Source organism: Anopheles darlingi, chromosome X (assembly GCF_943734745.1).
Source record: "Anopheles darlingi chromosome X, idAnoDarlMG_H_01, whole genome shotgun sequence".
Lineage (NCBI taxonomy): Eukaryota > Metazoa > Arthropoda > Insecta > Diptera > Culicidae > Anopheles > Anopheles darlingi.
In genome coordinates this window covers 5,737,445-5,751,809 of record NC_064873.1, presented here as the reverse complement: position 1 = coordinate 5,751,809, position 14,365 = coordinate 5,737,445, and the positions used below count along the sequence as shown (strand labels likewise).

The 14,365-nt window shown below is 47.1% G+C and overlaps 2 protein-coding genes across 2 annotated transcripts; both read right to left on the bottom strand.

Moving 5' to 3' along the window:
- Positions 1–7,198: 7,198 nt before the first annotated feature.
- Positions 7,199–9,638, bottom strand: LOC125955045 (origin recognition complex subunit 2-like). The gene is made up of 3 exons (XM_049685880.1): positions 9,417–9,638; positions 9,052–9,353; positions 7,199–8,934 (listed from the first exon to the last, which is right to left on the bottom strand). Exons 2-3 carry the CDS (start codon positions 9,338–9,340, stop codon positions 7,643–7,645), a joined length of 1,581 nt encoding a protein of 526 aa, XP_049541837.1. The 5' UTR covers positions 9,341–9,353; positions 9,417–9,638; the 3' UTR covers positions 7,199–7,642.
- Positions 9,639–10,867: 1,229 nt separating this feature from the next.
- Positions 10,868–13,329, bottom strand: LOC125954991 (origin recognition complex subunit 2-like). Its single transcript, XM_049685774.1, has 3 exons — positions 13,102–13,329; positions 12,491–13,038; positions 10,868–12,373 (listed from the first exon to the last, which is right to left on the bottom strand). The coding sequence occupies exons 2-3, from the start codon at positions 13,023–13,025 to the stop codon at positions 11,076–11,078; spliced, it is 1,833 nt and encodes a 610-aa protein (XP_049541731.1). The 5' UTR covers positions 13,026–13,038; positions 13,102–13,329; the 3' UTR covers positions 10,868–11,075.
- Positions 13,330–14,365: the final 1,036 nt, after the last annotated feature.

The window sequence follows — 14,365 nt, the reverse complement described above, 5'->3', positions numbered from 1 at the left end:
CCTCCCTCCCTCCCTCCCTCCCTCCCAACATCCTTCGAGCAACCGTCGTCCGTTTTGTCGAAATCTAGGTACAATATGAACAAAGTAGATTTCCTCGGGTTGACGTTGGATGGGGAAGGGATCTTGCCAACGAGAGAGAAATTAATAGAAATCCAGGGATTTGAGAGGCCCAGGGATGTGTCAGAGTTGAGGAGTTTTCTGGGAATGGTGCCGTTTATTAGCCCGTTCATAAAAAAAAAAATTCGCACAAAACTAAATCCCTGAGGGACTGTATCATACCAGGGAGCAAGTTCAAGTGGGGAGAGGAACAGCAGAAGGATTTTGAGCAATTGAAGAGGCTGGCGAAGGAGGAAATAGTCAAGAGAGGATATTTTAAAGAAGAGGACGACACCATCCTGTATACGGATGCATCGCCTTGGGGACTCGGGGCTGTATTAGTACAGAAGGATAAACGAACGGATAAATAACATTTATTTCAAATTGAGATCACTGCTCGAGGATCTAAAGCTCCTCTAATTCAAACCTTATGCTATACTTTATAGAGATTAATTCTCATTGTACTGTCGTTTCACGCTACAGTGAATACATATATGGCACCATGTGAACGAACATCGAAGTACTTGTACGAGCCTTCGTCAATTACTTGAACCGCAGCAATTTGTGATCAAGCATGGCAGCATCCTGATCCTAGTTGACAATCACGTTGAATATGCCGCGCGCGTTCGCTGTTAGCGAACATACAACTCGCTTCATTGCATCGAACGAGATCACTGCTCGAGGATCTAAAGCCCCTCTAATTCAAACCTTATGCTATACTTTATAGAGATTAATTCTCATTGTACTGTCGTTTCACGCTACAGTGAATACATATATGGCACCATGTGAACGAACATCGAAGTACTTGTACGAGCCTTCGTCAATTACTTGAACCGCAGCAATTTGTGATCAAGCATGGCAGCATCCTGATCCTAGTTGACAATCACGTTGAATATGCCGCGCGCGTTCGCTGTTAGCGAACATACAACTCGCTTCATTGCATCGAACGAGATCACTGCTCGAGGATCTAAAGCTCCTCTAATTCAAACCTTATCCTATACTTTATAGAGATTAATTCTCATTGTACTGTCCTTTCACGCTACAGTGAATACATATATGGCACCATGTGAACGAACATCGAAGTACTTGTACGAGCCTTCGTCAATTACTTGAACCGCAGCAATTTGTGATCAAGCATGGCAGCATCCTGATCCTAGTTGACAATCACGTTGAATATGCCGCGCGCGTTCGCTGTTAGCGAACATACAACTCGCTTCATTGCATCGAACGAGATCACTGCTCGAGGATCTAAAGCTCCTCTAATTCAAACCTTATGCTATACTTTATAGAAATTAATTCTCATTGTACTGTCGTTTCACGCTACAGTGAATACATAAATGGCACCATGTGAACGAACATCGAAGTACTTGTACGAGCCTTCGTCAATTACTTGAACCGCAGCAATTTGTGATCAAGCATGGCAGCATCCTGATCGTAGTTGACAATCACGTTGAATATGCCGCGCGCGTTCGCTGTTAGCGAACATACAACTCGCTTCATTGCATCGAACGAGATCACTGCTCGAGGATCTAAAGCTCCTCTAATTCAAACCTTATGCTATACTTTATAGAAATTAATTCTCATTGTACTGTCGTTTCACGCTACAGTGAATACATATATGGCACCATGTGAACGAACATCGAAGTACTTGTACGAGCCTTCGTCAATTACTTGAACCGCAGCAATTTGTGATCAAGCATGGCAGCATCCTGATCCTAGTTGACAATCACGTTGAATATGCCGCGCGCGTTCGCTGTTAGCGAACATACAACTCGCTTCATTGCATCGAACGAGATCACTGCTCGAGGATCTAAAGCTCCTCTAATTCAAACCTTATGCTATACTTTATAGAAATTAATTCTCATTGTACTGTCGTTTCACGCTACAGTGAATACATCGAAGTACGAACATCGAAGTACTTGTACGAGCCTTCGTCAATTACTTGAACCGCAGCAATTTGTGATCAAGCATGGCAGCATCCTGATCCTAGTTGACAATCACGTTGAATATGCCGCGCGCGTTCGCTGTTAGCGAACATACAACTCGCTTCATTGCATCGAACGAGATCACTGCTCGAGGATCTAAAGCTCCTCTAATTCAAACCTTATGCTATGCTTTATAGAAATTAATTCTCATTGTACTGTCGTTTCACGCTACAGTGAATACATAAATGGCACCATGTGAACGAACATCGAAGTACTTGTACGAGCCTTCGTCAATTACTTGAACCGCAGCAATTTGTGATCAAGCATGGCAGCATCCTGATCGTAGTTGACAATCACGTTGAATATGCCGCGCGCGTTCGCTGTTAGCGAACATACAACTCGCTTCATTGCATCGAACGAGATCACTGCTCGAGGATCTAAAGCTCCTCTAATTCAAACCTTATGCTATACTTTATAGAAATTAATTCTCATTGTACTGTCGTTTCACGCTACAGTGAATACATATATGGCACCATGTGAACGAACATCGAAGTACTTGTACGAGCCTTCGTCAATTACTTGAACCGCAGCAATTTGTGATCAAGCATGGCAGCATCCTGATCCTAGTTGACAATCACGTTGAATATGCCGCGCGCGTTCGCTGTTAGCGAACATACAACTCGCTTCATTGCATCGAACGAGATCACTGCTCGAGGATCTAAAGCTCCTCTAATTCAAACCTTATGCTATACTTTATAGAAATTAATTCTCATTGTACTGTCGTTTCACGCTACAGTGAATACATCGAAGTACGAACATCGAAGTACTTGTACGAGCCTTCGTCAATTACTTGAACCGCAGCAATTTGTGATCAAGCATGGCAGCATCCTGATCCTAGTTGACAATCACGTTGAATATGCCGCGCGCGTTCGCTGTTAGCGAACATACAACTCGCTTCATTGCATCGAACGAGATCACTGCTCGAGGATCTAAAGCTCCTCTAATTCAAACCTTATGCTATACTTTATAGAAATTAATTCTCATTGTACTGTCGTTTCACGCTACAGTGAATACATATATGGCACCATGTGAACGAACATCGAAGTACTTGTACGAGCCTTCGTCAATTACTTGAACCGCAGCAATTTGTGATCAAGCATGGCAGCATCCTGATCCTAGTTGACAATCACGTTGAATATGCCGCGCGCGTTCGCTGTTAGCGAACATACAACTCGCTTCATTGCATCGAACGAGATCACTGCTCGAGGATCTAAAGCTCCTTTAATTCAAACCTTATGCTATACTTTATAGAAATTAATTCTCATTGTACTGTCGTTTCACGCTACAGTGAATACATATATGGCACCATGTGAACGAACATCGAAGTACTTGTACGAGCCTTCGTCAATTACTTGAACCGCAGCAATTTGTGATCAAGCATGGCAGCATCCTGATCCTAGTTGACAATCACGTTGAATATGCCGCGCGCGTTCGCTGTTAGCGAACATACAACTCGCTTCATTGCATCGAACGAGATCACTGCTCGAGGATCTAAAGCTCCTCTAATTCAAACCTTATGCTATACTTTATAGAGATTAATTCTCATTGTACTGTCGTTTCACGCTACAGTGAATACATAAATGGCACCATGTGAACGAACATCGAAGTACTTGTACGAGCCTACGTCAATTACTTGAACCGCAGCAATTTGTGATCAAGCATGGCAGCATCCTGATCCTAGTTGACAATCACGTTGAATATGCCGCGCGCGTTCGCTGTTAGCGAACATACAACTCGCTTCATTGCATCGAACGAGATCACTGCTCGAGGATCTAAAGCTCCTCTAATTCAAACCTTATGCTATACTTTATAGAGATTAATTCTCATTGTACTGTCGTTTCACGCTACAGTGAATACATAAATGGCACCATGTGAACGAACATCGAAGTACTTGTACGAGCCTTCGTCAATTACTTGAACCGCAGCAATTTGTGATCAAGCATGGCAGCATCCTGATCCTAGTTGACAATCACGTTGAATATGCCGCGCGCGTTCGCTGTTAGCGAACATACAACTCGCTTCATTGCATCGAACGAGATCACTGCTCGAGAATCTAAAGCCCCTCTAATTCAAACCTTATGCTATACTTTATAGAGATTAATTCTCATTGTACTGTCGTTTCACGCTACAGTGAATACATATATGGCACCATGTGAACGAACATCGAAGTACTTGTACGAGCCTTCGTCAATTACTTGAACCGCAGCAATTTGTGATCAAGCATGGCAGCATCCTGATCCTAGTTGACAATCACGTTGAATATGCCGCGCGCGTTCGCTGTTAGCGAACATACAACTCGCTTCATTGCATCGAACGAGATCACTGCTCGAGGATCTAAAGCTCCTCTAATTCAAACCTTATGCTATACTTTATAGAAATTAATTCTCATTGTACTGTCGTTTCACGCTACAGTGAATACATATATGGCACCATGTGAACGAACATCGAAGTACTTGTACGAGCCTTCGTCAATTACTTGAACCGCAGCAATTTGTGATCAAGCATGGCAGCATCCTGATCCTAGTTAACAATCACGTTGAATATGCCGCGCGCGTTCGCTGTTAGCGAACATACAACTCACTTCATTGCATCGAACGAGATCACTGCTCGAGGATCTAAAGCTCCTCTAATTCAAACCTTATGCTATACTTTATAGAGATTAATTCTCATTGTACTGTCGTTTCACGCTACAGTGAATACATAAATGGCACCATGTGAACGAACATCGAAGTACTTGTACGAGCCTACGTCAATTACTTGAACCGCAGCAATTTGTGATCAAGCATGGCAGCATCCTGATCCTAGTTGACAATCACGTTGAATATGCCGCGCGCGTTCGCTGTTAGCGAACATACAACTCGCTTCATTGCATCGAACGAGATCACTGCTCGAGGATCTAAAGCTCCTCTAATTCAAACCTTATGCTATACTTTATAGAGATTAATTCTCATTGTACTGTCGTTTCACGCTACAGTGAATACATAAATGGCACCATGTGAACGAACATCGAAGTACTTGTACGAGCCTTCGTCAATTACTTGAACCGCAGCAATTTGTGATCAAGCATGGCAGCATCCTGATCCTAGTTGACAATCACGTTGAATATGCCGCGCGCGTTCGCTGTTAGCGAACATACAACTCGCTTCCTTGCATCGAACGAGATCACTGCTCGAGGATCTAAAGCTCCTCTAATTCAAACCTTATGCTATACTTTATAGAGATTAATTCTCATTGTACTGTCGTTTCACGCTACAGTGAATACATAAATGGCACCATGTGAACGAACATCGAAGTACTTGTACGAGCCTACGTCAATTACTTGAACCGCAGCAATTTGTGATCAAGCATGGCAGCATCCTGATCCTAGTTGACAATCACGTTGAATATGCCGCGCGCGTTCGCTGTTAGCGAACATACAACTCGCTTCATTGCATCGAACGAGATCACTGCTCGAGGATCTAAAGCTCCTCTAATTCAAACCTTATGCTATACTTTATAGAGATTAATTCTCATTGTACTGTCGTTTCACGCTACAGTGAATACATAAATGGCACCATGTGAACGAACATCGAAGTACTTGTACGAGCCTTCGTCAATTACTTGAACCGCAGCAATTTGTGATCAAGCATGGCAGCATCCTGATCCTAGTTGACAATCACGTTGAATATGCCGCGCGCGTTCGCTGTTAGCGAACATACAACTCGCTTCCTTGCATCGAACGAGATCACTGCTCGAGGATCTAAAGCTCCTCTAATTCAAACCTTATGCTATACTTTATAGAAATTAATTCTCATTGTACTGTCGTTTCACGCTACAGTGAATACATATATGGCACCATGTGAACGAACATCGAAGTACTTGTACGAGCCTTCGTCAATTACTTGAACCGCAGCAATTTGTGATCAAGCATGGCAGCATCCTGATCCTAGTTAACAATCACGTTGAATATGCCGCGCGCGTTCGCTGTTAGCGAACATACAACTCACTTCATTGCATCGAACGAGATCACTGCTCGAGGATCTAAAGCTCCTCTAATTCAAACCTTATGCTATACTTTATAGAGATTAATTCTCATTGTACTGTCGTTTCACGCTACAGTGAATACATAAATGGCACCATGTGAACGAACATCGAAGTACTTGTACGAGCCTACGTCAATTACTTGAACCGCAGCAATTTGTGATCAAGCATGGCAGCATCCTGATCCTAGTTGACAATCACGTTGAATATGCCGCGCGCGTTCGCTGTTAGCGAACATACAACTCGCTTCATTGCATCGAACGAGATCACTGCTCGAGGATCTAAAGCTCCTCTAATTCAAACCTTATGCTATACTTTATAGAGATTAATTCTCATTGTACTGTCGTTTCACGCTACAGTGAATACATATATGGCACCATGTGAACGAACATCGAAGTACTTGTACGAGCCTACGTCAATTACTTGAACCGCAGCAATTTGTGATCAAGCATGGCAGCATCCTGATCCTAGTTGACAATCACGTTGAATATGCCGCGCGCGTTCGCTGTTAGCGAACATACAACTCGCTTCATTGCATCGAACGAGATCACTGCTCGAGGATCTAAAGCTCCTCTAATTCAAACCTTATGCTATACTTTATAGAAATTAATTCTCATTGTACTGTCGTTTCACGCTACAGTGAATACATATATGGCACCATGTGAACGAACATCGAAGTACTTGTACGAGCCTACGTCAATTACTTGAACCGCAGCAATTTGTGATCAAGCATGGCAGCATCCTGATCCTAGTTGACAATCACGTTGAATATGCCGCGCGCGTTCGCTGTTAGCGAACATACAACTCACTTCATTGCATCGAACGAGATCACTGCTCGAGGATCTAAAGCTCCTCTAATTCAAACCTTATGCTATACTTTATAGAGATTAATTCTCATTGTACTGTCGTTTCACGCTACAGTGAATACATAAATGGCACCATGTGAACGAACATCGAAGTACTTGTACGAGCCTACGTCAATTACTTGAACCGCAGCAATTTGTGATCAAGCATGGCAGCATCCTGATCCTAGTTGACAATCACGTTGAATATGCCGCGCGCGTTCGCCGCGCGAACATACAACTCGCTTCATTGCATCGAACGAGATCACTGCTCGAGGATCTAAAGCTCCTCTAATTCAAACCTTATGCTATACTTTATAGAGATTAATTCTCATTGTACTGTCCTTTCACGCTACAGTGAATACATATATGGCACCATGTGAACGAACATCGAAGTACTTGTACGAGCCTTCGTGAATTAGACGACATCCTGCTCATCAACAAACCGCTGGAGGAGCATGTGCGACAGCGGAATGCATCGCCTTGGGGACTCGGGGCTGTATTAGTACAGAAGGATAAACGAACGGATAAATAACATTTATTTCAAATTGAGATCACTGCTCGAGGATCTAAAGCTCCTCTAATTCAAACCTTATGCTATACTTTATGGAGATTAATTCTCCTTGTACTGTACTTTCACGCTACAGTGAATACATATATGGCACCATGTGAACGAATACATATATGGCACCATGTGAATTAGACGACATCCTGCTCATCAACAAACCGCTGGAGGAGCATGTGCGACAGCGGAATGAGGACCGCCTCGCTACTCTCAGAGTTGCGCTTGAACCGCAATAATTTGTGATCAACGAACTCGGTGAGGTGACAGCGCAGGGCAGCATCCGACGAAACGAGGAACGATTCGCGGCACTGACGATACAACTCCTGCATTGGCATGCCGGCGTAGTGCTGCTGTTGCACCTTCTGGTTGGTTAGTTGATACTTAACAATCGCGTTGTATATTCCGCGCGCGTTCGCTGTTAGCGAGCATACAACTCGCTTCATTGCATCGAACGCGGGCGCATCGGCGTTTTGGACCATCAGAGAGTTCTCGAACGACGTCTCGGCATTGTACGGTTGGAGCGTGGTAGCGTCAAACCACTTGAAGTTATATGCCGCTTGTTTATTCGTGCCCCACATGGCCGATGCGATGTGATTTTCGATCGATGCGATAAAATGTACGTTGTCGATGGCCGCCAGTCGGCATATAGCAGACTGGGTGGACTCGTTCCGCAGCGATGAACCGTCCAAGTTATGGACTAGTAAAAACAGATGCTTCTCAGGATGGTCGGCGAACTTACGCTCGATCTTATCCAACGCCTCGTGTGTGTTCGTCGTTGAAAGCCGCATATCGAACACCTTCCCACAAATCCGATCCAGTACGTCCTTGATGCTAAAGTCGGGTAAATATTCCTGCACAAAGATGGTAGGATAGCCGTTTAACTTTTCGTCGATGAAGAGCTGCATTAGCTCCCGCTTGGATCCGATGCCGAACAACAGCACACTAAATCCCTCGTTAAGCATGAACAGCCAATCCCGGAAGAAGAGCATACATTTGTCATACGTTTCTTGCAGTCGGTCCCGGTGGGGCGCGGGCGGGCTGGTCTCCTGCAGCAACTGCTGCATTAGAGCATGCGGTATGCGCGATGTGGCTAGTAAGTCCAGTGTATGGTTGGACGTGACTACTTTCGTAGTAGCATGGATCGAAAAGTACTGTTCATAAGAGTTGTCATAACAGTACTCCGAAGATTTCACGATCGGCGTATCGGTCGGGCCCACAGCCGGAATCTTAACCTTGGGTTTCGCCCCTGTCGGGGACCGAGCCTGTTGTTTCCTGATCGACTTTGATTCGGCCGTTGCGGCGACCTCTTCTTCATCGTCATCGCTACCGCTGTGAGTATCGGGCGGCTCCGTGTCGGTCGAGGAAGACGCCGGGCTGTATGAAGCGTCGGATTCTTCATCCACCTTTTGCAAAACTTTGCCAATAGCTACGAGAAGAAAAACCATAATAACGAGAAAGGTCAGCTAGACGCAGCGGTTGTGGACCAATGGGTCGTAGGATAATAGGAGAATCAAATGGGTGTCGTGAGGAGAATGTCCCATACCTTGCTTCCGGAGCTGGCGCACTTGGGCCGGTGTCTGCGGATTTCGGTGCTTCATTCTACGCTGACGTGCGCTGCTTGGTGTACGGAGTGCGGCTGGAGTACGGGGCGTGGTTGGTGTACGCTGTACTTTCGAGCGGCGTTGGGTGCTTGTCGCCTCCGGCTGCTCAGCGATCATCGGAAGTCGCAGGGTTTCTAGGCCAGTGCTGCTAAACGGAGCACTCGGCAGCCGTTCCTTGTCCCCGCCAACCTCAGACTTTGGCGGAGTTTGCTCTAACGGGGATTGACTCATGGCGATCGATTGGCTACGATACAGTGATGCACGTTTAAAATCCTAATTTATTTGTAATTTTGCTTCAGGTTCTTACCTCTGGACCGCGACCGTTGCTGCAAAATAAATGGAAAGAGCGCCAAATCGTCATAAGATTTGACAACCAAGTGCGGCCGTCAACCTTCGCATACGATAGCCTGTAGTTGAGGAGTTACTTCGCGTTGGTTAAATAGCAAACACACATTATCTCATCATTAATCCGATTCCAATCAATCCAAGCATAAGTGATAGATTAAGCGCACTATTTAAAAATCATACATCAACATGAACGGTGAAAAGCTGAAACGCTAAACCAAGTGTAGGATCGATTCGATCTCTCAAACAGCGCTACAAAACGGCAGCTGCGCTCGAAAGCAGCCTCGGCAGCAGAAAAGCACAGAAGCATAGCTTTGGGCGCATGAACATGCTGCTCGAAAGCGAATGAAGTCTGCTCGAAATGAGCGAAATCGCGGTTAAATAACGGCCGGAATGCATCCGTCCGAAACTGCAGCACCAGAGGCTGCAGCCGCGGCAGTTCGATCATTTTCGGCTCGATCTCTTCACGGCTCGTGATGGTCCGTTGTTGTACGCGAAGCGCCGGAACGATGCCGGCTGCTGATGCCGATGTCCAAAATTGCGCGACATGTGTGCGTGTGTGACCAAAAATTGGTCGATTGGTGGAACCGGCCAAAAACCACCCGGGACATAGGGTGGCCGAGCATAGATATGCCTTGCCCCCCCCCCCTCTCCCACCCTTCCCCCCTCCACCTTTCTCCATCTCTTTCTCTCCATCTCTAGCTCTCTCAGCATGAATCACCATCGCGACGACGATCGCGTGGCAGCGCAAAAAGTGCCGCCACTGCCAGTGAGCGCAATCTGCTTCCCTTTTCCCCTCCCCCCCCCCCCGCCTCTCCACGCTCTTTCCTCGTCTTCCTATCCCACCAGCTTACAGGGGGAAAAAACGAATCAAACGAAGGGGATAGAAGGGGTTGAAGAACGCCCGAAAAGATTTGAAAAGATCGATCGACCGACCGTTCGTTCTCCATCTTTTTCCCTTTTTCCTTCTCCGGCGACGCCTCTCTGCCTCCCTCCCTCCCTCCCTCCCTCCCTCCCAACATCCTTCGAGCAACCGTCGTCCGTTTTGTCGAAATCTAGGTACAATATGAACAAAGTAGATTTCCTCGGGTTGACGTTGGATGGGGAAGGGATCTTGCCAACGAGAGAGAAATTAATAGAAATCCAGGGATTTGAGAGGCCCAGGGATGTGTCAGAGTTGAGAAGTTTTCTGGGAATGGTGCCGTTTATTAGCCCGTTCATAAAAAAAAATTTCGCACAAAACTAAATCCCTGAGGGACTGTATCATACCAGGGAGCAAGTTCAAGTGGGGAGAGGAACAGCAGAAGGATTTTGAGCAATTGAAGAGGCTGGCGAAGGAGGAAATAGTCAAGAGAGGATATTTTAAAGAAGAGGACGACACCATCCTGTATACAGATGCATCGCCTTGGGGACTCGGGGCTGTATTAGTACAGAAGGATAAACGAACGGATAAATAACATTTATTTCAAATTGAGATCACTGCTCGAGGATCTAAAGCTCCTCTAATTCAAACCTTATGCTATACTTTATGGAGATTAATTCTCCTTGTACTGTACTTTCACGCTACAGTGAATACATATATGGCACCATGTGAACGAATACATATATGGCACCATGTGAATTAGACGACATCCTGCTCATCAACAAACCGCTGGAGGAGCATGTGCGACAGCGGAATGAGGACCGCCTCGCTACTCTCAGAGTTGCGCTTGAACCGCAGTAATTTGTGATCAACGAACTCGGTGAGGTGACAGCGCAGGGCAGCATCCGACGAAACGAGGAACGATTCGCGGCACTGACGATACAACTCCTGCATTGGCATGCCGGCGTAGTGCTGCTGTTGCACCTTCTGGTTGGTTAGTTGATACTTAACAATCGCGTTGTATATTCCGCGCGCGTTCGCTGTTAGCGAGCATACAACTCGCTTCATTGCATCGAACGCGGGCGCATCGGCGTTTTGGACCATCAGAGAGTTCTCGAACGACGTCTCGGCATTGTACGGTTGGAGCGTGGTAGCGTCAAACCACTTGAAGTTATATGCCGCTTGTTTATTCGTGCCCCACATGGCCGATGCGATGTGATTTTCGATCGATGCGATAAAATGTACGTTGTCGATGGCCGCCAGTCGGCATATAGCAGACTGGGTGGACTCGTTCCGCAGCGATGAACCGTCCAAGTTATGGACTAGTAAAAACAGATGCTTCTCAGGATGGTCGGCGAACTTACGCTCGATCTTATCCAACGCCTCGTGTGTGTTCGTCGTTGAAAGCCACATTTCAAACACCTCGCCACAAATCCGATCCAGTACGTCCTTGATGCTAAAGTCGGGAACATATCCCTGCACAAAGATGGTAGGATAACCGTTTAACTTTTCATCGATGAAGAGCTGCATTAGCTCCCCATTGGCCGAATGCCCGATGCCGAACAACAGCACACTAAATCCCTCGTTAAGCGTGAACAGCCAATCCCGGAAGAAGAGCATACATTTGTCATTCATTTCTTGCTGTCGGTCCCGGTGGGGCGCGGGCGGGCTGGTCTCCTGCAGCAACTGCTGCATTAAAGCACGCGGTATGCGCGATGTGGCTAGTAAGTCCAGTGTATGGTTGGACGTGACTACTTTCGTAGTAGCATGGATCGAAAAGTACTGTTCATAAGAGTTGTCATAACAGTACTCCGAAGATTTCACGATCGGCGTATCGGTCGGGCCCACAACCGGAATCTTAACCTTGGGTTTCGCCCCTGTCGGGGACCGAGCCTGTTGTTTCCTGATCGACTTTGATTCGGCCGTTGCGGCGACCTCTTCTTCATCGTCATCGCTACCGCTGTGAGTATCGGGCGGCTCCGTGTCGGTCGAGGAAGACGCCGGGCTGTAAAAAGGGTCGGATTCTTCATCCACCTTTTGCAAAACTTTGCCAATAGCTACGAGAAGAAAAACCATAATAACGAGAAAGGTCAGCTAGACGCAGCGGTTGTGGACCAATGGGTCGTAGGATAATAGGAGAATCAAATGGGTGTCGTGAGGAGAATGTCCCATACCTTGCTTCCGGAGCTGGCGCACTTGGGCCGGTGTCTGCGGATTTCGGTGCTTCATTCTACGCTGACGTGCGCTGCTTGGTGTACGGAGTGCGGCTGGAGTACGGGGCGTGGTTGGTGTACGCTGTACTTTCGAGCGGCGTTGGGTGCTTGTCTGCGCGGCCAGCTTGCGCATCGAATCGCGCTTTTTCGGCGTGCGAAACCCGTACATGGTTCGACCTGCCACATCGTGGCACTCCTCGGACAGCGTAGCGGAGGACAGCTTGCTGCTCAGCTCCTGTATCTCGGTCTCCTCTACCGTGCGTTTTATTTGATGTTCCCCGTCCGTATCGCTATCGCTGCGGGATGTATCCAAAAATCGTTTGCTGGGCACGCGAGCCCGAATCGATCGGCGCAGCGACGTCTCCGGCTGCTCAGCGATCATCGGAAGTCGCAGGGTTTCTAGGCCAGTGCTGCTAAACGGAGCACTCGGCAGCCGTTCCTTGTCCCCGCCAACCTCAGACTTTGGCGGAGTTTGCTCTAACGGGGATTGACTCATGGCGATCGATTGGCTACGATACAGTGATGCACGTTTAAAATCCTAATTTATTTGTAATTTTGCTTCAGGTTCTTACCTCTGGACCGCGACCGTTGCTGCAAAATAAATGGAAAGAGCGCCAAATCGTCATAAGATTTGACAACCAAGTGCGGCCGTCAACCTTCGCATACGATAGCCTGTAGTCGAGGAGTTACTTCGCGTTGGTTAAATAGCAAACACACATTATCTCATCATTAATCCGATTCCAATCAATCCAAGCATAAGTGATAGATTAAGCGCACTATTTAAAAATCATACATCAACATGAACGGTGAAAAGCTGAAACGCTAAACCAAGTGTAGGATCGATTCGATCTCTCAAACAGCGCTACAAAACGGCAGCTGCGCTCGAAAGCAGCCTCGGCAGCAGAAAAGCACAGAAGCATAGCTTTGGGCGCATGAACATGCTGCTCGAAAGCGAATGAAGTCTGCTCGAAATGAGCGAAATCGCGGTTAAATAACGGCCGGAATGCATCCGTCCGAAACTGCAGCACCAGAGGCTGCAGCCGCGGCAGTTCGATCATTTTCGGCTCGATCTCTTCACGGCTCGTGATGGTCCGTTGTTGTACGCGAAGCGCCGGAACGATGCCGGCTGCTGATGCCGATGTCCAAAATTGCGCGACATGTGTGCGTGTGTGACCAAAAATTGGTCGATTGGTGGAACCGGCCAAAAACCACCCGGGACATAGGGTGGCCGAGCATAGATATGCCTTGCCCCCCCCCCTCTCCCACCCTTCCCCCCTCCACCTTTCTCCATCTCTTTCTCTCCATCTCTAGCTCTCTCAGCATGAATCACCATCGCGACGACGATCGCGTGGCAGCGCAAAAAGTGCCGCCACTGCCAGTGAGCGCAATCTGCTTCCCTTTTCCCCTCCCCCCCCCCCCCCCCCGCCTCTCCACGCTCTTTCCTCGTCTTCCTATCCCACCAGCTTACAGGGGGAAAAAACGAATCAAACGAAGGGGATAGAAGGGGTTGAAGAACGCCCGAAAAGATTTGAAAAGATCGATCGACCGACCGTTCGTTCTCCATCTTTTTCCCTTTTTCCTTCTCCGGCGACGCCTCTCTGCCTCCCTCCCTCCCTCCCTCCCTCCCTCCCAACATCCTTCGAGCAACCGTCGTCCGTTTTGTCGAAATCTAGGTACAATATGAACAAAGTAGATTTCCTCGGGTTGACGTTGGATGGGGAAGGGATCTTGCCAACGAGAGAGAAATTAATAGAAATCCAGGGATTTGAGAGGCCCAGGGATGTGTCAGAGTTGAGAAGTTTTCTGGGAATGGTGCCGTTTATTAGCCCGTTCATA